General features: G+C 40.2%; 1 protein-coding gene across 1 annotated transcript in view; it reads right to left on the bottom strand.

The window, feature by feature from the left end:
• DOCK10 (dedicator of cytokinesis 10) overlaps positions 1 to 26,810 on the bottom strand; it is a 99,816-nt gene that overhangs the window by 17,502 nt on the left and 55,504 nt on the right. Inside the window, exons 21-46 of the mRNA XM_041414449.1 lie at positions 26,645 to 26,766; positions 25,897 to 25,983; positions 25,259 to 25,351; positions 23,147 to 23,265; positions 20,383 to 20,452; positions 18,504 to 18,617; positions 17,347 to 17,418; positions 16,796 to 16,942; positions 15,652 to 15,735; positions 12,886 to 12,982; positions 12,244 to 12,288; positions 11,219 to 11,394; positions 10,976 to 11,092; positions 9,908 to 10,019; positions 9,069 to 9,190; positions 8,869 to 8,983; positions 8,635 to 8,701; positions 7,840 to 7,887; positions 7,082 to 7,183; positions 6,103 to 6,227; positions 5,601 to 5,713; positions 4,743 to 4,880; positions 3,079 to 3,261; positions 2,416 to 2,526; positions 823 to 1,038; positions 84 to 141 (exon numbers count right to left, since the gene is read on the bottom strand). Coding sequence (XP_041270383.1) covers positions 84 to 141; positions 823 to 1,038; positions 2,416 to 2,526; positions 3,079 to 3,261; positions 4,743 to 4,880; positions 5,601 to 5,713; positions 6,103 to 6,227; positions 7,082 to 7,183; positions 7,840 to 7,887; positions 8,635 to 8,701; positions 8,869 to 8,983; positions 9,069 to 9,190; positions 9,908 to 10,019; positions 10,976 to 11,092; positions 11,219 to 11,394; positions 12,244 to 12,288; positions 12,886 to 12,982; positions 15,652 to 15,735; positions 16,796 to 16,942; positions 17,347 to 17,418; positions 18,504 to 18,617; positions 20,383 to 20,452; positions 23,147 to 23,265; positions 25,259 to 25,351; positions 25,897 to 25,983; positions 26,645 to 26,766 — 2,853 coding nt within the window. The remainder of the gene's footprint in view (positions 1 to 83; positions 142 to 822; positions 1,039 to 2,415; positions 2,527 to 3,078; positions 3,262 to 4,742; positions 4,881 to 5,600; positions 5,714 to 6,102; positions 6,228 to 7,081; positions 7,184 to 7,839; positions 7,888 to 8,634; positions 8,702 to 8,868; positions 8,984 to 9,068; positions 9,191 to 9,907; positions 10,020 to 10,975; positions 11,093 to 11,218; positions 11,395 to 12,243; positions 12,289 to 12,885; positions 12,983 to 15,651; positions 15,736 to 16,795; positions 16,943 to 17,346; positions 17,419 to 18,503; positions 18,618 to 20,382; positions 20,453 to 23,146; positions 23,266 to 25,258; positions 25,352 to 25,896; positions 25,984 to 26,644; positions 26,767 to 26,810) is intronic.

The raw sequence follows: 26,810 nt of genomic DNA, 5'->3' as shown, positions 1-26,810 counted from the left end.
GGAAGGAAAGCAGGATAGCCAAAAATATTTGTGAATACTAACATTTCTAGATATACAGTTGGTTTTGGATACGTTGATCTTACCTTTTCTCTTCAGGTACTCTGCAATGAGAGCAGCAATATGAATATAGCACATAGCAGCCTGAAACAAGAGACCAACATACATGGATATGTTAGAGTACCCTGAATTACAGCATACATGTGATAAAGAGCATGTACCTTCAGCACTGCTAAATCATGAGGCAGAAAAGGGAAGACAAAAGTAATCTAAGAAAATGAAGGATTAAATGATGAAATCCTCCTCAAGTATAAATTTCACAAGGTGTCTTATGTAAATGCATAGATTTTCTCAATAAAACCATTAAGATGACTTAGTAAATAAGGTATTCCTGGGTTATGCAGTGGAATTGCATCACCCATTTAGTCTTTGATAAACATGACAACACACTATAAGCAAAGCTCCTCTCCTAGGCTGTAGTAGGGGAGAAGAAAATCCTTTTTGTGAATTACTCACTGTTCATAGCCTCCTTTACACCACAGCTGCTGTGCCTGTTAGGGGTAGGCAGCAGAGGTGCCAAAGTGACACTGCCCTCAGCTTCCCTGTCAGACAGCTTCAAGTCTTGCTCCAGCATGTATCAGGCACTCAAGGTCAGTATATCACATCTCCAGGGGTTTGCAAACTTCTACTCCTCTGATTTCCAATATATTAGAGAGACTGTACGATTCTCTTAACTCACTACTGTTGTCAGTGTTCCAAAGCCCTTTTCATCAGAACAGCTCAGCCTGAAGACAGATGGATTTTGGGTTCATTTATTCACATTACCTCTGATAAATCTCCATTTCTTGCGTGAATCTTGGCCATGCTTTCGAGCCACGTCCTGCGTAGCTCAGGTGTGCTGGCATAGGAATTTGCCAGGCTGTACTGCAGGTCCACCAGCATCTCAGGGTCCTTCTCATGCTCCTTCATCTGAGCTGTGGCCATCAAAACCGTCCTGATGCGCTTGGTCAGATCCTTCACCTCTGCTGGGAAATTAACGTTCTTTGGGAAAGATAAGCAATGCATCACTGAAACCATCCAAAGAGCCCCATGCTGCATCCCCAAACAAGATAAAGTTCTGCTTACAGAGGGCCTCCATTCCCTTCCCTAGCTGGGTAGGCTTCGGAGCAGTCACAGCTCCAGAGCATGCACACATTGCACACAAACCCTGGGTTTTTTTTCCTGATGTGTCACAGCACTACAAGATGGCCCAAGTCAGTCACCTGCTACACTGCCATGTGCAACAGCTCTGCTGAAGTCCAGGAACAGGAGTTTCACAATTGCTTACTGGGTCCAGAACTGGACCCTTGCACACTTTCCTCTGAGCAACAGCACTGTGTGCTATAGATAGTCCTGCTTAACTACACTCCCAGCATGTTTCACCATGGGAATACAGCACAAGTCTGGCTCCTGACCTTCTCACAGTGCGCTAGATTAAAACAGAGTCCTTATATTACTCACACCAGCTGTTCCCAACATATTTAGCTCATCTCTTCAGTTTTTCTTTTTCAGATAAGCAGTGAAATGCATTTGTTTTCAGACTTATTTCTATCCTTTATTTGGTTTAAAAGCAAAATATTCAGAAAAAGTAAATGAAATTAAATACTCCCTCCTCTATGTCACACAGAGATAAGCAAGTCACAGAAGCAGTGTGACTGACTGCAGTGATGTGAAATCAAAGCTGGACTTCAAAATCAAGTAGAATTGTAATATCATCTTATTAGATAACACATCAAATTACTTCTGCTAAATATCTACCAATTTGCTTACGCTAACTTTGTTATTAATCTCAGTGGAGATAACCTAAAGTCACCTTCAGAGAAGAACAACACCTCCAAAGTATAAAACTGATAATGCACATTGACACGTGTTTGGACAAGAATTGTAAAAATTAAAAACCAGAATAGTTTTTCAACAATTTTTGTATAGATAGTAACTATAACAGAAGGGTAACTTGTCTAAGAGCCAAGTATACCTTCAGTGAGCTAGGAAGGTCTTACAAAACCCAACTGTTGTGCCTGTTTTTGCTACACATCTACTGAACAGAAGAAAGGGAGCAATTGTAGACTAAAAACTGTTTGCTAACTGCAATTGTGTTCCATTTGTCCCAATGCATGACCTCTGGCATGAGGCAAATGAACAAAATAAGCAAATAATAAAATTTTCAAATAAAAAGATTTTTGTTTAAATATTATTTTCACTTATTAAGCTTCTAAGTCACAAACACCTTCATGAACTTCAGACTGCCTGAGAAAGGCACACTATGAATGCATAAATCACTGGCTAATAGAGCCAACAGTTTTATTTAGTGAAACACTTGCTCCTATGGAATCGTTGACCTTTTGCAAGAGGTAGTGATTGACAAAAAATGTTTCTTACTTTCATCTGCTTGTCTCCATTAGCAAAATTATTTATAATTGCGAGCGAATGTTGAAATCGAGATCCGCCAATCCCCGCATCCGCTATCAGCTGGCTCACTGCCTTGATGAGCTACACAGGGAGCAAACACAGGATGCAATTAGCAAAGAAATCACAGTTTCAGAAGAGTTTTTAACCCCTCTTTTAGTATGACTTGATGTACTTGTAATTTCATACAGTGTAATTTCAAACCTGCCCTATAAAGGTAACATGTACAAAGACAAGGACTGTGAGTAATCTTTCAAAAGTTTGTAGCTGCTCACATTTTGCAGTGTAAATATGTTATTACTGGACTTTACATGTCTGTTGCTGTACTGTCAGATTCTGTTTAGTTCCTTCATCAGCTGTGCTCCAACTGCTGTAAGCAACACGTGAGTCAAGAATAGCCATGAATCTGGCAGTGCAGATTATATTCACAGCTGTTGTCTCTCCCTGGAACAGAGCTGAGCTGCCCAAGAACAGCAGAGAATCCAGTCCAACTTCAGACTTGGCAGGAAAATCAAGCTGCCACAGAGTACTGCCTGTCTGAGGACTGCAAAAGGATTGCCTTGTTTCAATGCATAAAAAAAATAATGATAAAAACTAACACACATCAGTTAAATACTGATCTCACATGTCACTTACCTGTAGATGGGATCTGACTATTGATTTCTGCTTGTTAAATTCAAAGTTCTTCCTCATGAAAAAATAAAGAAGAGCAGATGCTTCTGTCTGAGTTGAACGTGACCTATGGTTACAGCACTTGAGGATTTCATAGCAGAGGGAACCACAGAGATCTGCTTGTCCTTGGAAGAATGCTGATGGGAACTGTTGAAAAAAATGTGTGAACATGTTCAGGACTGCTCTCACAACTTGGTGCAGTTATTCTGAGTTAACTATCTTTTTTAACCTTTCAGTAACTCTTCAGTAGTTATTCATACCAGGGTTTAAACTAAACATAATCCCACACTCAAATTAAGATTAATTAAGAACTATACTCAGATTTTCCTACAAACACGGTATGCCATCAAACTGGCCTCTAGGAAGCCCAGACAGCAGCTGGCACACAGCAAGCCCAGCAAGCAGCAAGGAATCTGCCAGGAATGCACGACAGCTAACCAGGAAAAGCAGGGGGACTTCTGCATGGGTATAAAAGCTGTTCAGCAGAAGGAAAATACTTTGAGTAGGGAGGTCAGTGAACTTCCGGAGGTCAAGGGTTTGAAGAGCAGGAGACAACACAAGAGGGCTCTCCAAACCATACCCACTGTTACCAGCAGGGTGAATGTAACACAAGACTGAGGGAGGAGAGGTGGAAATGCACATACGGGCTATGGATCTTAATTACTGCCTGAGGGGTTCTGCTGCAGGAACCATAACAGATCCCTGCTCCCACAGAACCATGAAGGGAGAATTCAATCCCAAAAGCTACAGGATACATGAGAAAGGCAATTCTGGATACTTATTAATTTTCCCCACTGCATAGAGTTCTTCCATTCCCAGATGTCTGGGATGTCATTTAAAGCTGTGTGTGGATGGTTTACTTCATATTTCCCTCATGTCCTCCAGCTGCACTACTGGGAGAAGCATGATTTCCTCCTCCTTTTCCCTGAGACAACAACCAGAGGGAGGCCACATGTTGTAAGCTCACTTATTGTCACTTCCCCAGAGCAATTGTTATGTGAGTGCTACATTCTGGTTGTTTTTTAGAGGATCTCATCTAGCTCAGGGACTTGAAAATTGTGCAGCCTTTGCAGCTGGCATCAAGTGCCTAATTGACCATGACAATTTACACAAATGCAATGCCAGCAAAGAAATGGTTTGACGCATAACCACACTGTTTCCTGTGTTTAAAACCAGGTATTTGTAAAACTGTATTAGTGCATAAACTTTTGGTGAAGTGTCTGGAATACTCTCCTGCTGCTTCCTCTGGGGACAGCAGTAACCATTCACTGGTGGATCCTGCAAACCAGGTATCTGCCACAAAGACCATGGACCTCCAGGGTTTCAAGCTTTCTTCCATAGGTGGTAAAAGCAGGCAAGTCAATGGATACACCACAGAGCTGGACATTACTCATCTACTTACATTGAATCTTTCCCCTTCTTAGCAAATTTCTCAATTTCAGAACAGAACTGTTTTTTCAGACACTGTGACCTTCTTTATTTTAATCAGCAATAAATCAGACTGTCTGTGTCAGGAATAAGTATTAATAGAGTAAGTTCAGAACTCTTGCCAAGTGTCCAATTGCCTCCAAGCTGTACCTGCTGTACCATATTGCTGGGCATGACTAACAGAGTAAACCCAGGGTTACCTTGCCCACAAACAGCCGAAGAGCAGCAAAGACATGCTTGAGAGCTGCTGCTGACTGGTTGATTTGCAAAAAGAGCATGTGCGTGTCAAAGACCTTCTTCATCAACACATTCTGGCAATCAGATTGTTGGAGCTGCCTCTGAAAAGTTCACAGACAAGACAGAACATTGTGGTTACTGAAGTGAATAAACAGGAGAAGGATCTGCTGGACATTACCTCGGAGTGCTGCTAGAGAGATGCTTCTTTCAGTGTAAAATTTCTGCAGGTGATACACTCCCAGCCTGCTGCAGACTCTTGCAGTTTTTCAAGAAAAGCACTTTTCTATGCCTGTACTACTCATGGGTTGTATACACTGTATTTAAGGGTTAGGCTGACAGAGAGGGAGCACTAAAATGTGAAAGGAGCTGTTTGCTGTATTGTGGCTGTGAGACCTTCAGCAGGTCATCTGGGCTTGCTGAAGCAATCTGAGCAATTTTTCAGGAGGCAGAGGATTCACCTGCTGACTTGCAGAGATAGAGATAATAAGCAGGTTGTAAATCTGTTGTTGAAAATCACTGAAATCTAGTGGGATAAGCACGGTTGGGAAAAGGTGATGTAATACTAGATGCAAGACACTTCCAAGCAGAGCAGGCTTGTACATAGCCCTGGATATGCAGGATGTTCTTCTTCCCCCTCTTTCTATTCAGTTTGGGTACCATGAACCAATGCCCTTCTAAAAGACCTGAACTGAGGACTAGTATATCTTATTTCCCTATTCTGCTGTTGGACATTTCAGGTTTTTTGTGTGCCTGCTCCCCAGGCCTTCCTTTCACCCCATATCCCACCAGCTCAGGCAGAAAAGAAAACCAGCAAAACATACCTGATGATTCAGAGTGTAAAGACACAACAGGTCAAGGATTGTGAGGGAAACTTCTGTAGCAATGTTTGCCTCTGTGTCTACATACTGTACAATGTCTGTTTCATTGGAGGTGCCTGCAGCATAAAAAAAAGAAAGATTAAAAACAATCTTCTGAGTGTCGTTAAAGATGATTTAATTCTGAAATCTGGTCCTTAAGTCTTCTCACAGCAGAGATGGGGTCCTAGCTGCACTTTTAACCAAAGGGGTATTTTGAAGAAAACTGCTCATAGGAGACAAAAGGGGAGGAAATTTGAGTCAGTTCTCACCAACTGCACCAGTGATGTGAGTACATCCTCTCACTGTTTCTGCTCATCCTCAGAGAAGGGAAGAAACCTAATTGGGAAGTGGGATAGATGACTCCAATCTCATCATTTTAAGAGTCTCTGGTCAAGAAAAGGTCTGTATAGAGCCTGATCTAAGTCTGACAGAATTCCAGAGGGAAGTAAATAATTTCTGTACTTACTTGCAGTGCTACTGTCTATCATCTGCAAGAGTTTGGGGTTAGAAAGTGCATTTTTGCCCCGGATTATTGGTAACGTTTGAGATCTGTGGTGCTTGTGGCCATCGTGACTTGAAGTAGAATGCATCCTGCAAATGAAAGGTACCATTAAGAACAGAAAAACAGAATAAACTACTGTGCCTGTTCAGAATTTTCCATGTCAGTTCCATGCAGTGCTTCTCAATGGCTGAATCAAACAAAATGAAGCAAAATTCTTCAGAGAAACAAAAATGAAGGAAGTCAGTGAGGTGGACAAAACAAACACGTGCTGTGATTTCTTGAAATCACAGGGGACAAAACTTCCATTAAGCACTGAAAAAAGCATCAGCTTAAGTAACTCGCTGATGTTTAAAAAACTGTCTCTGAGTGAAGAAAAACTGAGGTAAGTTCTGTTAGCTCAGAATATAAGAAAAATATATCCTGATCAAGAAAGAAATAATACAGTTTCTATGAGGTGAAAGAAATTATGATAAACTGACAATGACAGTAAAAATACATGTATGCATATTCATGTGTTCTTTTAGTCCTCTTTGATGCTGACAAACACATCATTAATTTATAATGAGAAGCTTAGAAATAAAATACCAATGATTATTATAAGTTTTGAAAGGATTTCATATTTGTAACTAGTGTAGAATTCAGGAAGCTGTAACATCTCAAAATTCAGGTAACTTCTAAAAATACGCTTCCTGTTTGCTTCTTTTAAAAATATAATTTCATAAATTTACATGATTAAAATTATTCTAGGACAGAATTACTCCCTGAACATAACACTCTAACCAACAGCTTGTGACTCAAGCCAGAGAGACTCAACGTTTTTACAGTTTAAAGCTCTGGGGCCTCTGAAATTTGTTACATAGTTTGTCAACCTGTTTTCAGTCAGTGCTGTGACAGAGTACAAGGGCTGGGGGTTTGTGGAGTTAGAAATTCAATGCACCATTACCATTGTGAGAGCAGCCCTGATGTCTGACCAGAGGAGTTCGAACCTTTCAGAGTTCCATTATTCTGGGTTGCCTGGACAAACTTAAAAGCAGCTGCAATTTTCCTGTTAAGAGAAAGAGAAAATAAGTGTTGATCTGTTATGAAACGTGACATCGATTTTGTCGTATCTCTGAAGAGCAAATGCAGGCCTGACTAAACCTGGTGTGGAGCAAGAACTGGTTCATCTGGTGACCTTTAATTTTGACACTGCATGACAATACAGACAAGTTCACAGCAGTAATATAAAATTAAAAATGAAATATCAGCTGAGACAAAGAGTGCATTCCACATTTCACTGCTGAACATGATGTCACATTTTTTCAGGGAGGCAGGAGATTTTTTTTTTAATTGCATGAAACAGTTACCTATGCCCATTAAAACTAATTTTTCCATGACATGGAAGGAAATACAGTGTTCCAAATTCCCTTGTTTGGCATATGCACAGAAATGTGGTCAAGAATGGCCCCAGTATCTTGGGTTATAAATGAAATAATCATTATCATGTAATTCATTCTTTATAGCAGATATTTACTCAGATATGCAGAACATCACAATAAAATCATTTGCATAAAAGAAAAAAATGAAGCATATATTGGTTTCAGGTCCAAAAAGCGATTCATTCAAGAGAAAATTGATGGATACACTGTTAATCTCATTTAAGTCTAATAAATGCTGCAATATTTAAATACTGCAATACAGAGTCTGTAACTACAGAATTACCTGACAATATTGCGTTTTCCCAGGTATCTGAAGTTTTGCAGACAAACCCTGAAAGATAAAACAATATATTTTATGCCTATTAATGGTTTGGTACTTTTGAAAAAAATGCTGAATCTTACTGCCTCAGTGAGACCTATGGCATATGCACCTGCTAGTAAGCAAAAAGAACAGAATGCAGCAGCTCCCAGCCTAGGCACACATGAGGTGTGGCAGCACTTTGCACACCCACATTCCCTTTCCCTGCCGTTGAAGATTTCTGCCTGCTGAGAGGGCAAAGGCAAAAACCTGGCTGCAAAAGCATTGCTGCATCACCAGCTGAAGGCAAATAACTCACTTTTCAACCACAAGATGGTGAGGAAATTCCAAAACCAGCAACCTGCTGCATTCTGCAGTCATGCATAGATTGGATTGAGTAAACCACCCAGGGATGTGAAAAGCAGGCCATCCTACATTACACGTGACTTTTCTTATGGCTGGGAAGTTTTGAGGAGCTAAATACTTTTCTCAAGGGAAGAACAGAATCCCAACACCAAATGGGAAACTAATATGAAAATCTCTTTTAGGACAAAGACCCAAAGTATTGACTCTTGTTCATGGTAATTACAACGTATTGGAGGATATGTACCTTATTAATAATGTCTCATTATGACTTTGGAAGATTATAGCAAAATAATTTAAGATACAAGAGCTATCTCAGACTATTCCAATAGGTGGACAAACCCAAAGAGGAATTGTTTGCAGCCAGCACTTTAGAATATTCAACACAAAAATCAAACAACCACAAAGTAAACTTACTCTAAAATGCTGAAAAAGTCTGTTATTTCTGAGAAGGGTGCTCGCAGCCAGTAGGAAATCAGTGCATCTAAGGGGAGATATTAAAATACATGACATATCCACTACAGGGAACTAAACTTAGCCCAAAAGCCTGTAAAATATACTGATAATTATTCTAATTTAATGTTCACTTGGATTCAGTATTCACAGTATTTTACAGCAACATAAATTAAGTAGCGAGTGCACAGTTTTTACCTTCTGAAATGGTTTTCATAATGTGGAGGAAGCACATAAGAAGGCTTCTAGTTTCAGCTTGATCCAGCTTGTCAAAACGAAGAGTTGACCCAATCAAAGACAAAGGTCTCATGATCTGTTGAGGTGACAGCAAAGGGCCTCATTAAGCACAGTGATGGACTCCCAGCTCTAGCAAGCGTTTGCAACATTTGCACATGTACCTTTTCACACGTGTCAGTTCTCTCACTGTTTTTTTCATTGGTACTTGGGTTAGATTCAAGACTTGCTAAGGAAGCTCTGGAGTCAGCATGGTTTGCTGCAGAGATAGCTATTGATGAAAAGGCTGTAAATGAAAGTCACAGCAAACATGCTAAACCAAAACATTTATGGATACAAAAACCAACCAAAAAAAATGGAGAACTTAAAATGTGTCACATGCTGGATTGAGACAAGTGCTTTGAACTTCCAATAGCAAAGCTATTGATGGGTATGTTTAGTACTGAAAACATGCAACAAGTTGAAGTACAATGATTCAGTTTGCCATTTTTCATGGCATTAAAATGGCCTGTTGCATTCTGTAAGAACTGACCTAAGGGCACAAAAATCAGTGGAAAGATGCCTGAATTCATTTCCCTGAATTTTGAAATAGGGTTGGAGGTAGTGAATAAAATAAGTTGTATTTCTACTCTTTTGTTAAGCCTGGAAAAACTAGGAATATTTGCCTCCATGAAACATCAAAGATTTTTAGGAGAAACCCTGGAACTATTTTTAAGTCAGGCAGAGTCTACAAGAATTAACTCGGGCAAAGGGATTTCTTAGAGCCTGAATACTGGCATCATTCCAAAGCAGGAGAGTAAGTGAAGCAGTGGAAGTAGAACAGCTTCACAAGAGAAAGTCAATCCAAAGACACCCAAAGGGAAGAGAAACATTGCACACTATGTTTCCCTGGATATGGTATAACAGAAGTTAATAATATCCTCCATGAATTCTAAGCAGAAAGCACAATGGACTGAGATACACACAAATCTGCCTATGTGTCTGTTCCATCTGCCATTTGTACCTGCAATAGAGTTCAGAACATCTTTGGAAAAGGAGGTGTCCACAGAGTTTGCATGTTTCATTGCTGTCTGGCTCTGAAACCCGCCAGCCGTGCTCAGGTCATCCCTGGATCCCTGTATGTGAAAGAAACAGAACCAGCTCCAGTAGATGATATCACTCATGGCTTGGATAATGACAGCACATCCAGAAGGCTTTTTTAAGATTCCAAGTTTGAGAACCTACTTCCAGTTGTTTTGACATGACAGCCTTAAAGGATCAAGGCTTGCCAAAATGCGCTGAGAAGTTACCTGCAAGATGAGACTCTCTCACAGCGGAAGCTGTAAAGGACTGGTCAAGTCTAACTAGTGTTTGTTTCTGAAACATTAACACAGCACTGGGAAAGGAACATTAATTGTCATTAGCAATGCTCAAATGAAGTGGAATTTCATTTGCTGGAAGGATTGAAAGACACAACACCCCTGCAAAAATCTGCTTCTAGTTTTTGAAGCAGTATGGTTATAACATATCTTCTATGAAACAAACATGGACCTCCAGATGTGCAGTTTAAAGCTGTTTTACGATGTTTCTGTACCCCTTTGCTCCTTCAGTTATTTGTATGCATTCCCTCTGCCTCCTGATGTAGCTTATGGTCTCTCAGTTGTACCATCTTTGGGTACACAAAGCAATCCTGCAAAGACTCTGTGGGCAATGGGAGGTTTTCTTCACACCAGTGTGTCCCAGCCTCCTGCCTGAGGACACATCCTCAGAGCCCAGCCTGTGGCAGAGGTACTGGGCACATTGTCTGGGGCTCCAAATCTCTAACCCTGAATTTCCAGCCCTTGGACTGCAGTGTCCTGGGTCTGTTCCAGACCCCCATTCTGTTCCTTGGCAGTACAGACTCCCAAGGCTCTGCAAGTGCTCTGCAAATTGAGACCTTCCAAATTTAACTCTGCATATGCAAATATAACAGCAATTTCAGAACTGTATTCTGCTACCTAATTGGTGACCAGAATAAACTTGGACCTCTTCCCACTGGATCAAGCTGGCTCACTTTGATAATTTCAGTGCTCAAAAAACCCCCATGAATTACCTGATTGGAAGTATTGATATTGAAGAGGAACATATCTTTCATGTAAATCCTTGGCATATTGTCCAAAAGCATTCCATAGAGTGGCATATACAGGTTTGCTATTTGTGCTTGTTTTGCCTGAAAATAAAAGACTCAACATAATCCTCAAGAAACTAATAAATACATACCAGTGGCTAAGGAAGTTTCATGTATGTTTAGGTGCTGCATGAGCAAGCAATGACAGAGGACAGGGAGTTTCTTTACCGGCTCAGCGTATCGATCATCAAATGAGTGCTTGGCCATCAGGTTTTTAAGCACAGCCAGGGCCAAGTGCCTGATGTCCTGGTCCTCTTGCAAGGCAAAGCCAACCTCCCGCAGCAGGACTCCAATCAGGAAATGCTTACGGCAAAATTCATTGGTCAGTGTGTACTCTGGAATGTCTGGGGGTAGAATGGACAAGAAGGTTTAAATTAATATACAGGTTACATGCATCCTCCCTGCCCCCTTCATTTTCCAAATGTTCAATCCAGTGTTAAACCTTGATTTTCTGGTCTGACTGCCTCATTTTCCTCCTTCAATTCTCAGAATGGCTGAATCCAATATTATTATCTCTTGAAATCATGGAGTTTTTTACAATTTAATAATAAAAGATTGTGGCATTCACATTCTGTAAAAAAAAAAAATCCCTTTGCCCAGGGTTTTGCTCCTGAGAAGCTGAGAAGCCTTAGAGAAAAAGAAAACAATTCTTATCTCATTTGCTTCTCCTCTGTTTTGCTCATGTGGAATGTGTTTGGAGATTGGTTCATTGGATTCTGGTGTGAGTTATTTTGACTCATTGGCCAATCAGAGCCAAGCTGTGTCGAGATGCTGGAAAGAGTCACAAGTTTTCATAATTATTATCTTTTTAGTTTTCTGTATTCTTTAGTACAGTTTAGTAAAGTATTCTTTAATATAACATAGTATCACAATAAATTAGCCTTCTGAGAACATAGAGTCAGATTCATTATTCCTCCCTGCCAAGAGTCTCAGCAAATACAAGACAGGATGATTTATATACATGTTCCCACATGAGAATCTCAACTGTTTGCTCATTAGACTATTGACTTCTTGGGGGTACAAAGTCCAAACTGTTGTTCCCATATCCTAAGCTAGAAGAGCTCTAGAACACAGAGGTTGAGAGCAATTCCACTTCTGAAAATGATAAATAAGTTTTGCCTAAGATTTGCCACAATGCAGTGGCAGTGGTCAAACTAAAATTCTGCTCAATTATGCAGTCACATTGCTCATACCTGATGTTCGATACTCCTGTGCTGATTCTGAAGGTGTCACAGTGTCTTCATTTTTCATAAACATAAGAAAATGGGAAAAAAATGGCACTTTTTAATTATTTGTAAAAAAAGATTTGCTTGGTTTTCAAAAAAATTGACTACAATTTGAACTAAACAGCTTCTACTTAAAAAAAGCCCTGAGCATCAAAATTGAACTAATTTTTTGATGCTGAAAACTGAGGTAAAAAGGAGACAAGAGCCCATTTTCTGAGTTCTCCCTCTTCCTGCTGTACCTCTTGAAATCATTTCCTAGTTCACCACCTCCCAAGGCTATAGCAGTAGCCTTACTGATTTAGTAACTCAGTCATCACAAAAATTCCAGTTAAAACTTCCAGTGAGAAGCATCCACCTCCCACCCCCCAAGTGAGCTGCCAGAGGTTTATTTACAGGCATACTGAAATTTTATTTTTAACTGAAAATTTATTTTTATTTTTAACTGAAATGTTATTTTCATCACACTGCTTAAGTACCACACCTGAAAAGCTGTTGGGGGCTTCTGAGCTTGATGTAGAGACATGGCTCTGGAGAGAGTTATTTACTACCTACTCTTTGAACCTCCCAATAATTCACTGTTCACAGAAATCCTCCTAAGGGGGGTCTTACCAGGAATGTTTGAAGACCTTATGGGCAGGCACAGAGGGATGAAGTGCTCATGGTGACAGACTTCTTGGAGAAAGTCAAATTTGAACTGGTGTAAAGTCTGAAAATCACAACAGGAAATGGTTCAATTCACATTAAAACAGGGAAAATGGTGAGCCAGAGCTCTAGTACTTATCTCTACCTCAAACTTCACACTCACACCCAGCAACGAAACCTTAGAGCTTGTTATGCCAAGCTGCACCAACAATAAACATGTGGTTTTCATCTCTGTTATCAAAAGAATTTGTCTCAGACAAAGAAGATTTCTGGATTTTTAAACTATGACTTTTCATTGAAGAGGTAGTGATAAACACAAGCTTGATCCAAACAAATATTTAAGGTATCCTTAAAGTTACACTGGGTCTTTTGATGACATGTACCCTAGCATTGAATCATAGTGAAGTATCTTCTCCAGTCCACAGACATTTTGAACCATCATAGTCAGTATGACTTTTTTCTTTTTAAGTAAAGTTTCAGCCAGAAACTGGTCACACCCAGAGCTTACGGACAGCAGCAAAAACTTCCTCTGTTGATGCCAGTGAGTTCCACCTCCAAGGGATTTGGGTAATATATAGTTTTGGTATTATTTATTTAATATCTCCCTTCAAAGAAGCCATCCAGATAATTTTTGGAGCCTTGCACCTACCTCAAGAAGTTATCATTCCTTCTGCAATGATGTGACATGGAGCTATAATAACAGTGCACCAGTTCCAGCAACACATTTTTATTTCCATTGTCTCATCTCACTGTTCTCAGTAGCCAAGCAGTCATTCAGCAGCAGGGTTACTCTGAATGCCCTAACACTAGAAAGGACTGGTAAAAGTCTTTTAATTTGCACTGAACTGAATTGAAATAAAATTGAATTGTAGCATTTCTGCTGCCACCAACAGGCTGGGATGCCTAGGAAATGCACTCTTCTGAGTCTACCAAGTAGGGGATGGTAGGGAATTTTCCCCTAAAATATTTTATTGCACTGTAGCACTTCTTCAGGAAAACAAATTGTTAGCTGAACATGCTAATGGCAAATAAAGAAGTGAAGCATCTGAAATGTGTTCCCCAAGAGGAACTGTGACATTTTGAGGGAGCAGAGCAACGAACTGATTTCTAATGAGGTATTTCAACTTTTGAATACATGTTTCTCAAAACAATATTTAAATGTCAAAATATGGAATACCATAAGGGGTATTTCTGTGGAACAGAAATTATGTTGCCTCATCCAGAATTACAATATATTGAAACTGCACTGCTACAGACTGATATACACACAAAATATTCAGGCAACAATATACACTGTTAAATTTCCTGAAAAGGCAGGTCAGACTGCAGTATCTTTTTTTTTTTTTTAATACATAAATAATCAAGTTAAAGAGGCAAAAAAACACACAGAAAGAAATCTTTCAGCACATTTAGAAGGCTGACTCTGGCTTAGGCATTGGACTGAAAAGAAAATGATGCAAGGCCTCTCTCTCCTTGAGGTCAGAAATCTCTGATTTTATTTTGTGACTATTGTTTCCAAGTGCCACAAAGCCTCCTCCAGCTGCACATCTGTCACAGCTCCACAGTGACCCCACTCCCACAGGCTGGCAGATGGGTCTGGAGGGATGCTGGCAATGTTTACACACTTGCTGCCAAGCAGGTGCTAAGTACTGCTCTGCACACTGATTAATCTTAGGCTTTTCCACTGACCATTAATGGGCTTTTTAAATTTAACATCAGTTTCTGTGGTTGAATGTATTTAGGGAAGTTTGAAATGTGGAAACAGTTTGCAGATTGCATAATATTATTTACAGAATTACAGACTTCAGGCTATGACATTAATAACTGAGAGACTCCATTGTACAGCTGTGACAGAGATTAAGGGCAAGACCTGAGTTCAGAATGAAGCTGGTTTTGGTAAAAAGCAAAGCAGACATGGAATAATCTCATTCTTTAGCTACAACTGCACATATTACCAGTAAAGAATTACAAAAAGTTAATGGACAAAAGCTTTGTGAGTTTTCTGGGGAAAGATGAATCATTCAAGTGTATATCTTGACTACACTGTGTAACTAAATATATGCTCATAAACTCTGGCATGGAAGAGAAAAAGCCTGTGACTCATCCTGATGGATGAAGAGCAAAGGAGTCACGCTGAATAATTCGGGAACTCTTGCTGTTTGAAATTTATTGTTCAAACTAGATCAGTGACTAGTGCAGGTATTATAGAAGAAATTCAGGCTGCAGGGAATTTTCCTCATAGCCAGCACAAACTAATTTGGAGCAGTTTTACCTTCTTGCATCATCAATGAGGTAAGAGCATGGCACTCACACAAAGTAAAGATGCTACAGTCTCACTTGAGTTTACACAACGATAACTTTTTAATATGCGCTTACTTTATTCTCCCCAAAGATAATTACTGCCAATTGCTGATGATATCAATAGACGAGTGTACTTTCAAAAAATTAAAGCTTAAATTCAGTCTTTTGGATTCTTTGGTCTGAGCAGTCTGTGCAGAGTCTGCTCTTGCAGACTGAGCAGTTGTTTGAACATGGCTATTTACTCCCAGAGAAGGGGGCACCTGGATTATTAAACCCAGAAAGTTTTAATCCACATTTACTCTAAATGCTTTCACTGACTTGAGTTCTGAGCATGGTGAAGTCAGGGAATCATAAATAGTTTCAATATAAAAAATATTCTGCTAGTCAGTCACTTTAGAAAATCAAACATAAACAAATAAAGCAGAGCCATACCTTGCCATCTCCAGCTCCAAACATACTTATATAGTTGTTGACCATCCTGAACACAAATCCACGATCCATAAATGTAAAACAGCGCTAAGAAATGGGAAAAAAGAATTACTATTGTACAGAAAAAAACCCCAATACATGGCCTCAGTTACCTGGCTGACCACTGTGTCACCTGTACACTGGAATCCTGTGCACAGGTGAGGTAAGTATTAAGCAGGTCAAGATATATCAGGGACCTGGTGAATCTCCCTTGATTTTTTTATTTATTTTCACTAACAATGAATTAATCAAACTTTTCATTTTCACTGTGTCTGCAGCCTAAAGCAACCAGCACAGTGTACAGTGCACCCAAGAAGGCTTCTCTCGTGGCAGCCACTCCTGTATGGCAGCGCTGCACCCACCACTGCAGGAGGCAGCTGATGGGAGCTGAGCTGAGCTGAGCTGAGCATCCCCCAGTGACAGGGCAGGACTGCTGAGCACCCAGTCCAGCCCCAGTGCTCATTGTCTGAGCTGTGCTCTTTCTCTGGGACAGACTGTGACACTACATTGCTTTGTGGTGAGAACACAGCTCTTCCTGACTGGTGGGGCTAAATATTGACAGAAGGTGTAAAGGTTTTGAGCACCCTGGTTCTGTAGTTACTGACATGTTTTCCTTGCAGAGTCAGCCTACAGGTAGGGAATGCAATCTTGAATTCCCTCCTACTCTGCAAAACTAGCAAAGCCTCCTGCTACACACATTCAAACATGGTTCCTTGATTAGGAACAGTTAATCCACCCACAGTCATTCAGAATTTTAGCATTTTAAAAAAGAGTATCAGCTCAAGTCTAACTAAAGTCACATTCCTTACCAAATGTTTGACCCATTTGAATATAAGGTAAGAATCTGCAAGACCTGAAAATTTTGTCTCTTTAAGAGCAGAGAGAGAAATGAATTACAATTGCTTTAGAGCAGATTTTACATGAAACTTTTGCATCCTCAAAGACTAAAGGCCATACAAAACTGAACAATCAGTCACACTGGACTCGGAAATTGAGGCATCATCCACTCAGAATTGGTCTTACTCTCTTTGACTAGACTGGACTGGTCTGGAGTTTATATTAAATATGGGGAAATGAGTGCATGTGCTGTAATGACAGAACACCTCACCTTGAGAAATTTGGCAGTGCTGTAGTTTGCATTCCTGGTTTCCTCAAGAGCATCTTTGTACTTCCAAACAACATGGTCTGCTAAAACCATCACAAGTGTGTCCAGCTCAGTTTGAAATGACTCTGGAAACCTCCGAGTCCGAGAAACCTAAGCAGGGAATAGATCATCAGCTTAAGAGTGCGTGATGGTCCACATCAAACATTCAGGCCAAGAACAAAGACAGTAAACCACAGGCCATCCAACATAGAAGAAAAATATTCCTAGAGTTCCATGGATCTATTCCGAGCACAAACCCCAAACAGAAGAATCTGGTCCATAGGAAAGTGGGAAATATGTCCTCAACCTATCCTCAATCTATCTTTGTACTATCAATAACAGATTTGAGCCTAACAGGTAAGATAATGTTTTTGCAGGTCAACCAAATATTTTACCAAGTATCACAGGATTTATTTTATTGGCCAGTCAAGCAGTAAAATTCAAGTACATTCAAGTGTATTTGCCAGGATTCTGCATTTTATATTTTTCCTAAGGGATTTTGTATATAAACTTACCTTTATTTTGTTTGTATCAACCAAGTGCTGTGCCATTGATTTTAAGATGACTGCAAAGAAGAACCAGGAATGCTGTTCAAAAGAAGGAAAAGAGAGAATGAATAGATTACCTGATAAACACCTTATGATAAACACATTCCTTACAGATGGATTGCATGTCTTGGTAATGCACAGTGGTAAACACTATATGACAAATAAATTTAAAAATCTAAGTGCCATGTATTTGAGTAATACTGGCTCATGTCCTTAAGAGAGGTGAAGCCATCTGAGGCATTTTGTCACTGTGGCTTTTTGCAACAAGGAGCCTCCAAACACCACTCCTACAAACTTCCCACTCCTACTGAGCACTGTCTTCATGGTTTGCTTGCAGGGAGCTGGCAGAAAGGTGTGATGCAGAGAACCTCAGAGAATAACCTGCCTTGTGACTTCCACCAGATGGGTAATTTGGCACAGAATAAGATGGTACTTGAACAGAGTGGTTCTTCAAATACCATTTGAAATGGTGAATAAGTATGACACAGATTAATATCTCAGGATCTATATGAAACAAATACACTCCAAAAGTTTATACATTGAAAAAAACCCCAAACCTCCCCACAATAAACTCAACCACAGGCACTTTTTTGTGGCCCAGCATTTCTGCAGGTTTTCTGCCTTTTTCAGATTGTTTTTGTTAATGGCTCAATAAAGAAAATCAGAACTGGTTCATTTTAAACAGGTGAACACATTTTTGCCTCTGAGGAGTTCTGGGCTGGACTGGGTAGCTCTTGTACCATAACCCAGAGGCTCAGGGACAGACCTTACATACGTATGAATTTCATACAGATCAATGTTTTCCTTGCATTTTCCAAGTTAAAAATTACAACAGAGTATCCTAAAAGCAATTGCCCACATCATACTGTGTAAGAATTAGGTCTCAGGTTCTGACTGAGCTGTAATAGACAGGAAGATTTTTATTATGCAAACCACAGCATCTTGAGATACGTGTTATGCTGAGAACCTGCAGCAGCTCTGCTAAGTCTGACTGTTGAATCACTGCAGGACACGATTTGCACAAAGGTCATACAGGGAAAAGGAAGAGAAGAAAGAGATAAGTGAGTTTCAGGCAGAAAACAAGTAGTAGAACTACAAATGTGCTAATTCAAGCTATCATTCACCTTTAAAACCTGTTTCACAGTTACTTGTTCATTTGACTTCAGCAGACCAGTCACATTCTTGGATAGCTCCTCATGGACAGTTCTTTCATCAAATGATTTGGTCCTGAACACGTACTGAAGAAGAAAGAAAAAACAAAAATTGTCAAATGTGCATTAAAACAAATACAAAAAAGCCTCAGTAGGAGATGATAAATCTTTTGTGTACCACTAACAGCTGACAATCTTTGCTGCCAAAAGATCTTGACTGAACAATCCATTCACATAAAGTTTAATTTCCCTGGCAGTAGTGGCACAACGCTACTCCCCTACAAAAAACCCTCAGTTTTAAACACAGCTTCCTGTTGATTTCAGCTCAAAGTGAATCAAGAGGAAATTCTGCTTAAAATCAGTGCTATGATTTACTATTCAATAGATTATAGGATCCTGACACCTCTAAACTGCCTTTCAAGCCATTCCACCTGGGAAGAAAAGAAAAAGCAAGCAGAGGAAGCGCGGAGGGTTTTCCACCCACCCAGTCCAGGTCACCTTTCACCTGCTCCTTCCTTCCAGTGCCAACAGCTACTCACAGCTGCTAACAACTCCTCATCCTGAAGGGTGTAGAGCACCCACTGCAGCTGACTGAAGGGCAAAACTATACCCCTTGTAGAAACAGAGCCCCCAAGGGAGGAATTTACCTACCAAGCTTCTATGAACTCGTAAACCTACCATGACTACTCAACACTTTAAGCTAATAGCTTGGTACCACTGCACCTTCCCTAAAGCAGGAGCTCTGACAGGGAATCAGTTGGGATAAAAAATCTTTTCGCTACAACCAGGTTGGCAAAAGAAACAAATATCTTTTGAAAACACGTTATTAATATTCAGCTTTGTTTCCACAGCAGATGCCGTAAGCTTCTCCCTGTGCAGTTTGGCACTTCTGGGTCCAGTTATTTAAGTCAGTGTAATTTCACATTATTGCTGCATTGTGAGTCACAATTCTCGACTCACTTATTCCCAAAACAGCATTTGTAAAGTAGGTATTTGTTTCCTTCCAGATGGAAAACAAAGAGATTACCAGTTATTGGGCTTTGACTGCTGCTGGAAATGAGCAAACAGACCAAGTGGACTTATGGTGTAACTTAATGATCACCTGTAATTTCAAAGATTATTAGCTGGTCGTGTAGTAGGTATCTACTGCAATTTTGAAAAGGTATTGAGTAGAAGAGGTTTTAATACCCATTTAATTAACCACATTCACATATTATTTATTTATTTTGGAGCCTGAAGAGCTCTGTTGGACCTCAGCAGAATTCTTCTGTGCTTAAACTGGGGTACTTGAGACTAAAATTGAACTACTCAGAGGCTGAGGTGCATGACCTGTGAACACATACATTCATGCAGACTGCAAGCAGCATCAAATGCCTCTCACTGGTACCTGTATAGTTGAAGTTTCATGACCTTTCATCTTATCTCCCCCTTCCCTTCTCTCAAACCCTGCACAGTGGGAAATTCTTGCTTTAACATCATTTTAAAGACTGACACCCTATACTACTAAAAGCTCAGTGCTAATACATTTGCACCAGGTTTCAGTTCTAAAATATAAGTTCTGGTTGTCAGCTGAATGCACTGCAGCTTCTCCCTCCTGTGCTTGCTCAGCCTGGTGTTCTATGGGACAAAAAAGCTGCAGCAGCAGCAACAGAGACCTGAGCAGCTGCTTGTCCTCAACAGAAGAGTTTTAAAGTTTCTTAACCAGAGTCTCTCAGTGGCAGAAAGTTATGATGCAAATGCAGAAAAAGCTACAAACAAGTAGAAGTAAGAGTAAACAGGAAAAAAACCCACAAAACCACCAAATTCAACCCATCTCTCCACAAAAATATGAACATTTCAACACCAGCCATACCGTCACGTAAGAATTGATGCAGTTGTCCAGTTGTTCTTCATGGCACTTGGCAACAATGTTGGTAAGAACTCTGCAAGATAAAAGAAGAACAAAAATTGAACTGTTTTTTGTCATAAGGCAGAGAAAGTCTTCTTGATATTCACATTGTACTGTTCTTGTAAGCACATCTAAAACAGTGCATGAGGGATCTGATCCAAATGATGAATAACATGCAAAATCTGTCCATTGGGAAAAGCCAGTCATTTCTTGGGATTTCCAATGCTTGGATTGTGCTGTTATATATGCATTTGCTTAACACTGCACCCAGTGTTAAGGATAATAACTGTACTGTCACCACAAGAGAAAACATTAACTGAACTTTATGCAGGCCTTGGATACGTAGGGATAACAAAAATTAGAATAGTTTAATGAAACAGAGAGGCAAGAGCACCTTTCTCCAGGAATGCTGCTTGCTAAGTTCTCTGAGGTCTTTGTAATTGTGCACATCTCCTGATACTCAGCTTATGCTGGCACAGCTCCTCAAAGACAAGCCCAAGGCTGGGCTGCAGCTGCAGCAGGGCTCTCTGCAGCCCTGCCTGCTCCTGCCCTTGCACTGCACAGCAGGGAGAGGCTGGGCACTTGGAGACACCACACACAGCCCTGGGGATCAGCCATAGGGAAGAAAATTGCCTGGATCACATCATCACTCACTCTCAAAAACCTGGGCTCCTACAAACAGCAGGAAACTGAGAATTTAACTGTGTGAAAGCGAGAATGGCAGCAGTTTTCTCTTCAATTTGTACATTAACCATCTTTGTTTGAGATCATCCTGTTCCAGAAAACATAGAGCTAGGCAAGAAGTCTTCAACTTGACCATATCCTTTCCTTTTGATTATTGGGAGCTCATTTTTTAAGGATACTTAATATAGAAAAGACTCTGTAATTTTATAATCTTTTTTTATGTTAAAGAATTCAGGGACAGGCACAGTAACAGTATGACTAAAATGGATTAATAATATGCCTGATTGTGGCCCACATACAAGTACTCCTTTTGACTAGCTTGGTGATTTGAGTGACTTTTGGCAATTCTTATTATTGGATCCAAAAGCTTTCTAAGTCCCTTGAGTATTTTTAATTCATCTCATTTCTTGCTTTTAGTAGGAGAAGCAAAACTTGTAGCAAAACACAAAAGCTATGACAATTCGTTGTGGGCATTCTGATCTTTTGAACTTCATTGTGATTTGGAACTAAAATGAGTTCTGGCAAAATGTGACAGAGAAATGATGACACGACTGGGCCCCCAGACAAGTAAATAACCACGAGTATAAAAGGAATAATGTTTTCTCCACAACACATAAGCCAATCCATGCTCTCATTCTGTTGTTGTTGCTTTCAGTAAGTTCAACACAAGCTGCTTCAAGCTATTCAGAGCAAAACACAGTGTGCATATATAGGACATGTCAATGAATGACACACAGCAGACATGCACATTCCCACTGGCATCAGCTCTGCCAGCATAAAAGACAAGACACCACACATGCAAGAAAAACACTGGGAATGCTTCTTATTCTCTTTTCTTTTTTTTGGCCCAGGTGTGTGTATAAAAAATTTGAAGCATGGAAAAAAAAATAACATCCTTCTACTTTTCCATCTAATCATTAAAACTGCATTTTAAACAGCGGCTTCTTCTGCAGCATTTCCCCAGCCAGTTAACTGATGCTGAAATTCTACTCTGGGACACAATTCATAATTTTCTCTAGACTTAACATCAGTTGATTTGCTGACACAAAGGTGTCCCCAACAAAGGTCTGCTGGCTCTCCCCCTTGAAAAACAGTGTGCAGTGATGAAATCCCACACACTTATGAGGAAAGGATCTTTTAATCCCAGTACCTAGCTGTAGTAAGACTGACTTTGCCCTGAAAAATGATCCTTTGATAAAGCTTATTGAAAATCTAGCTTTCCAAGGCTAAGATGGGGAACTCTACCTCCCTGTTCCTTTACATTTCCCTAAATAATCATTCTTCAGGAACGAATCCTGAAGCACCATCTCTGGAAGGAAAGAAAGAATACTGACAGCAGATCAGTCTAACAGGACTGCAGAGGACTGTGGTAATTTTTTCCTACTAGGAGTATTGTAGTCCCCTGTTTAGCTGCTGGAGGAAGGACAACAAAAACATCACTATGGACACAAGTAAATGCAGCACAACTTTCTGCCCTCCTGCAGAGACCAATAATAATAATCTTGCCAGTATTTTTTTCCTGCTGCCCTGATTAACAGCATCAATAAAGACAATTTCATTATGTGAGGGGTGAGAGACTCAGCAAATCATTGCAGTTGTTTGCCTGCTCTCTGGAAAATGCTTCTATTGCTTTTCAGTTATTGCTGATATATTCTAATTTAAAAATGCCCCTGAACAGTGTGACCTGGTTGTTTGAGTCTGCACTGGATGCAGCAAGGTGCTGAGCCCTCCCTGTGCTGAACTCCACATCCTCAGAGCCAAAGAGACACCAAAGGTGAGACCCAGCTTTGCCAGGAAGCTCCAAGCTGCTCAGGAATGAGACCTTTCCCTAGGACTGCCTCAGGGCAATCAGACATGCCCACCGTGGTCAATAATTTCCAGCCACATGACACCAACACTTCCATGTGTGATTTGCAGAGCCCAGTGCCAGGGGAAAGCAGCATTCTCACCTGCTGAAGCCTAAATGAGCAGCTATAACTGCACTAACACCTGCATTTGTGCTCCTGAGGGACCTCTGTACATCCCACAGGAGTTACCCAGATACCTGGTCACAGCTGTTGCAACTTCATCATCACTGTTTTGCACCAAAACCCAGAAGAGTTGGTTCAGGACTACAGGAAGAAAATTCATAATCACATGGATCTTCTCAATCCTCAACAAATTCTGTAAGGGAGGTAAGAAGGAAAGTGAGAGATGCTCAGTGTGAGCAGTGAGAGCTGGCAGTGGCCAAGCAGCTCTGCTCCTTCAGCAGGTAAAAAGCAGAGCAGCACCGGTGTACCAGCAGCAGGAAAACAGGTCAACCAAGGAGAGAACTGGCTCCCCATGAAGCTTGTTTTAAATATGACCAGCAACACAACTGTAGGTGTTGTCCAGAATTCCAGTATTTTGTGCTATACTGACTTAAGGGCAAAAAAAAAAAAAAAAAAAACAAAAAAAGGAGAGAAAACCAAACCAATTTTTATATTTCACTAAAGATACTATCTGAGGGCAATAAAAGAAGTAAACTACTTTCAAAATATGCATTTTCTAATATTTTTAGGAAAATTCTTTCGTTTTTAATGTAGACATCTGATAAATTCAATGTGTTGTGGCTAAAATACTTTTGTTAAAGGTATAATAATAACAATGAATACTAACACACTAACCTGACATTTTATTATCTTCTCTAATCAAGGAAGGTATTGAGCTTTTAATAAAAAAAAAAACCAAACTACTTTGAATTTCTCCTAGGTTTTTACTTCAGGTATTTCCAAATAATTCCAGAACTTCTAAGAAAAGTACTAGCAATTTATAAATAAAAGCAAAATACCCTAGGGAAGATTATTTACTATGGTTATATTGCATAGTTAATTTCTTGCTGCATACAACGTTGTCTCGTTTTCTAATAAATTCACTGGAATATTTTTAGAAGGTAAACTACAAACAGCAGATAAAGAATGGTGCAATTCTGGTGGTTTAGACAACCAGCTTACTGACTAACAAGTTGTAAAGCTTTTCTGGATTCCTAAATTTTGCCCATTACGCTCAATGGCTTTCCAAAACATTAATTAAGGACTTCATTCTGTAGAGGCATAACCTCTAAATAATACTGATGCTTTGATTTGTGAACACACAACTTAATAATTTCTTTCAATCAAGACAGTATTTGAAAACACAGCCACTCTTTTCAGGTCTGCAGGTAGAGCTGCATTACAAACAAAAGTAGTGGCCATCCTTATGGATTTGTCCAGGGAACTACCATGATTTATTGGAACTATGCTTTGCTTATTAAAGAAAAAATCTTTTCCCAAGCAGCTTGTATCTGATGAAGGTACACTCCTACAGGAAGGAAGGAGGAAAGCACCTACATGGTGCAAACATCTAAACCCCAAACACCTGCTGGATTTTACAGAGTGCCAAAAGGAAATACAATAAATGTCATATGTATGATGTTCCACTCAGTTCAGAGATGGAACAGAGTCACACCTGCCTTCACTTTTCTTGTTTATCTGTCTTTAATGCTCCACAAGCACAGTGCACAGCAAGAACTCTGGATTTCAGCACTCATGAACAGATAAAGAATTAGCACCTTACATTTATCTGCAGCTCTTCTAATTTGCTTGTCACACTCCTCTCTTTTCACAGTTTTTGACCTCTTTTGAATACAGGCACATTTAATGCAGCTCTTGCTTCATCTTTGCAGATATTCTTTCTGGTTCCAGAACTTGAAAGGCAACAAGCACCCTTGATTTATACACAGCAAATACCCTGAGCAGCCCTTGGAGCAGCATCCAGGTTTTCAGAGGAGGTAAGGATAGAAGTTATTTAAGGCAAGAGAGGATTATCAGCAATACTGCAGCTCTACAGCTCCCTTCCCCAGACATTGCTGGAGCAACATTCCCTTATCCCCTGATGGGATCAGAGATTGGCACAGGCTGGATTAGCTGCTGCTGGGGCAGAGGGAGCCCTGCTCTGGATGAGAAGGGATGGGAGGCAGCTGGTGACCAGCAGAGCATCTGTCACATCACATCCATCTGACTGGAGCTGTCACAGACCCTCTGCCCCCTGGTAAACCTGTGCCATGGCTGCAACTCTGCAGTGGGGGATGAGTTCAGAGAGAGCCCTAAATACAGTTGTACAGTACAATTTCTAGGCTGTACTATACAGGTTACTTTACCTTACAAGAATTGATAAAGTTTGAGGTAGGAGGCTGAGACAGATCCTTTTCCCTTTCCTGGCACTGATGGAAAAAGTTATTCAGGTATGGATCCTAAAATAGGAAACATTCACATTAATGTATATTATAGATGATTAGAATTTAGTGCCAGAAATTGGTAACAGCAATCACCTGTGACACCCATGAACACTCTTGGTCCCCACCATCTTATACAGGAGTCACAGAAAGAAAATCAGTTTATTGAGTCCAACCAGCAAGCTGAGTCAGGACAGCTTGCTAAATTCCAGGTGCTGTCACAAATCCTTTTTCACTGTTGTGAGTGACTGATTTTTTCCTCACAACTTTTTTTTTTTTTTTTTTTTTTTTCTTCCTGGTGCTTATAATTTATTTCCTCGCTGTTTAAGCTGATATTCCACAATTTTTCTATTGGTATAATGTTAAAAAAATTTTATTTTTTCCTTGATCTGTGTAACCTTAAAGTACGTATTCCACCATATGGCATCTTTCCCTTCTGTACTGAAATAGTCTTTAAATGTTATAGAAACAAATTCATGCATGATTTAAAAACCCCGTTCAGACATCCCCTGACACTTTTTGTGTGTAACCAGGTCACAGAGCTAAGAGGAATGTTGGCTTACCTGAGTATTTACTGTTGATACAACAAAAGTAGAGACTTTGAAAAGTGGTTTTCCACTGTCTACCCATTTTATATCACTGCCAATCTGCTGTTAAAGCAAAAACAACACAAAACATTTTTTTTCCATCTGTTTCGACTTTTCAAGTTTGCATCAAATTTTCAGTGCACAGCTTTGCACATGAGAGTGCATGAACTGCTGCTGTGCTTCCACAAACACCATCACTGCAGTACAAACCCACTTTGCAGCACAAGACCAATGCTGCCATTCAAGGGACCAGATCCTGCCCCACCCTGTCCTCATGACAATGGCAAAACAAACACAAGGAGGCAGAAATAATCCAAGCTGGACTGGATCAGCAGGAAAATATGATATCACACCACAAAACTGGAGAATGAATCATGACTGTGGATCACATCAGCTGGAGAATGAATGTCATATGGCCTGAGTTTGTGAAAGAAGCTCTTTTTGACCACTCTGATTCACATTTTGAGGAGTTATAACACTGTAGAATACATAAAATACACTTTTCCATATACACCTGTGAATCAGCAACACAGGACACTCAGCTCAGTGCTGCATATATTGGTTCCTACAGTCAGTGATATGCAAATGAATATCCTCAACCAGAAACCCTATTTACCATTTATACTCCCCAGCAAATGCAAATGGCAATCTGATCTCATGAAAAACACCTGGAAATGACAGCTCTATGCTATGTGAGCAACAAGGAGGGGTGAGTGAATAATACCTTTGTGCTTGCAGGCTCCTGAAGGCTCAGGTAGTTGGGGGGCAGGCTGCTGGCCACTGGCACCTGATGCTCCTGGGAAGCCAGCTGGGCATCTTTCAACAGAGGGAGCCAGGCAAACCCCACTGTGCGCAAGAACAAATAAATGGGACTCTTGTGAAAAACAAAG

Source organism: Onychostruthus taczanowskii, unplaced genomic scaffold (genome assembly GCF_017590055.1).
Source record: "Onychostruthus taczanowskii isolate IOZ18803 unplaced genomic scaffold, ASM1759005v1 scaffold45, whole genome shotgun sequence".
In the NCBI taxonomy this organism is placed as follows: Eukaryota; Metazoa; Chordata; class Aves; order Passeriformes; family Passeridae; genus Onychostruthus; species Onychostruthus taczanowskii.
Note: the sequence above shows the minus strand (reverse complement) of the source record. Positions and strands in the feature narration are given on the sequence as shown.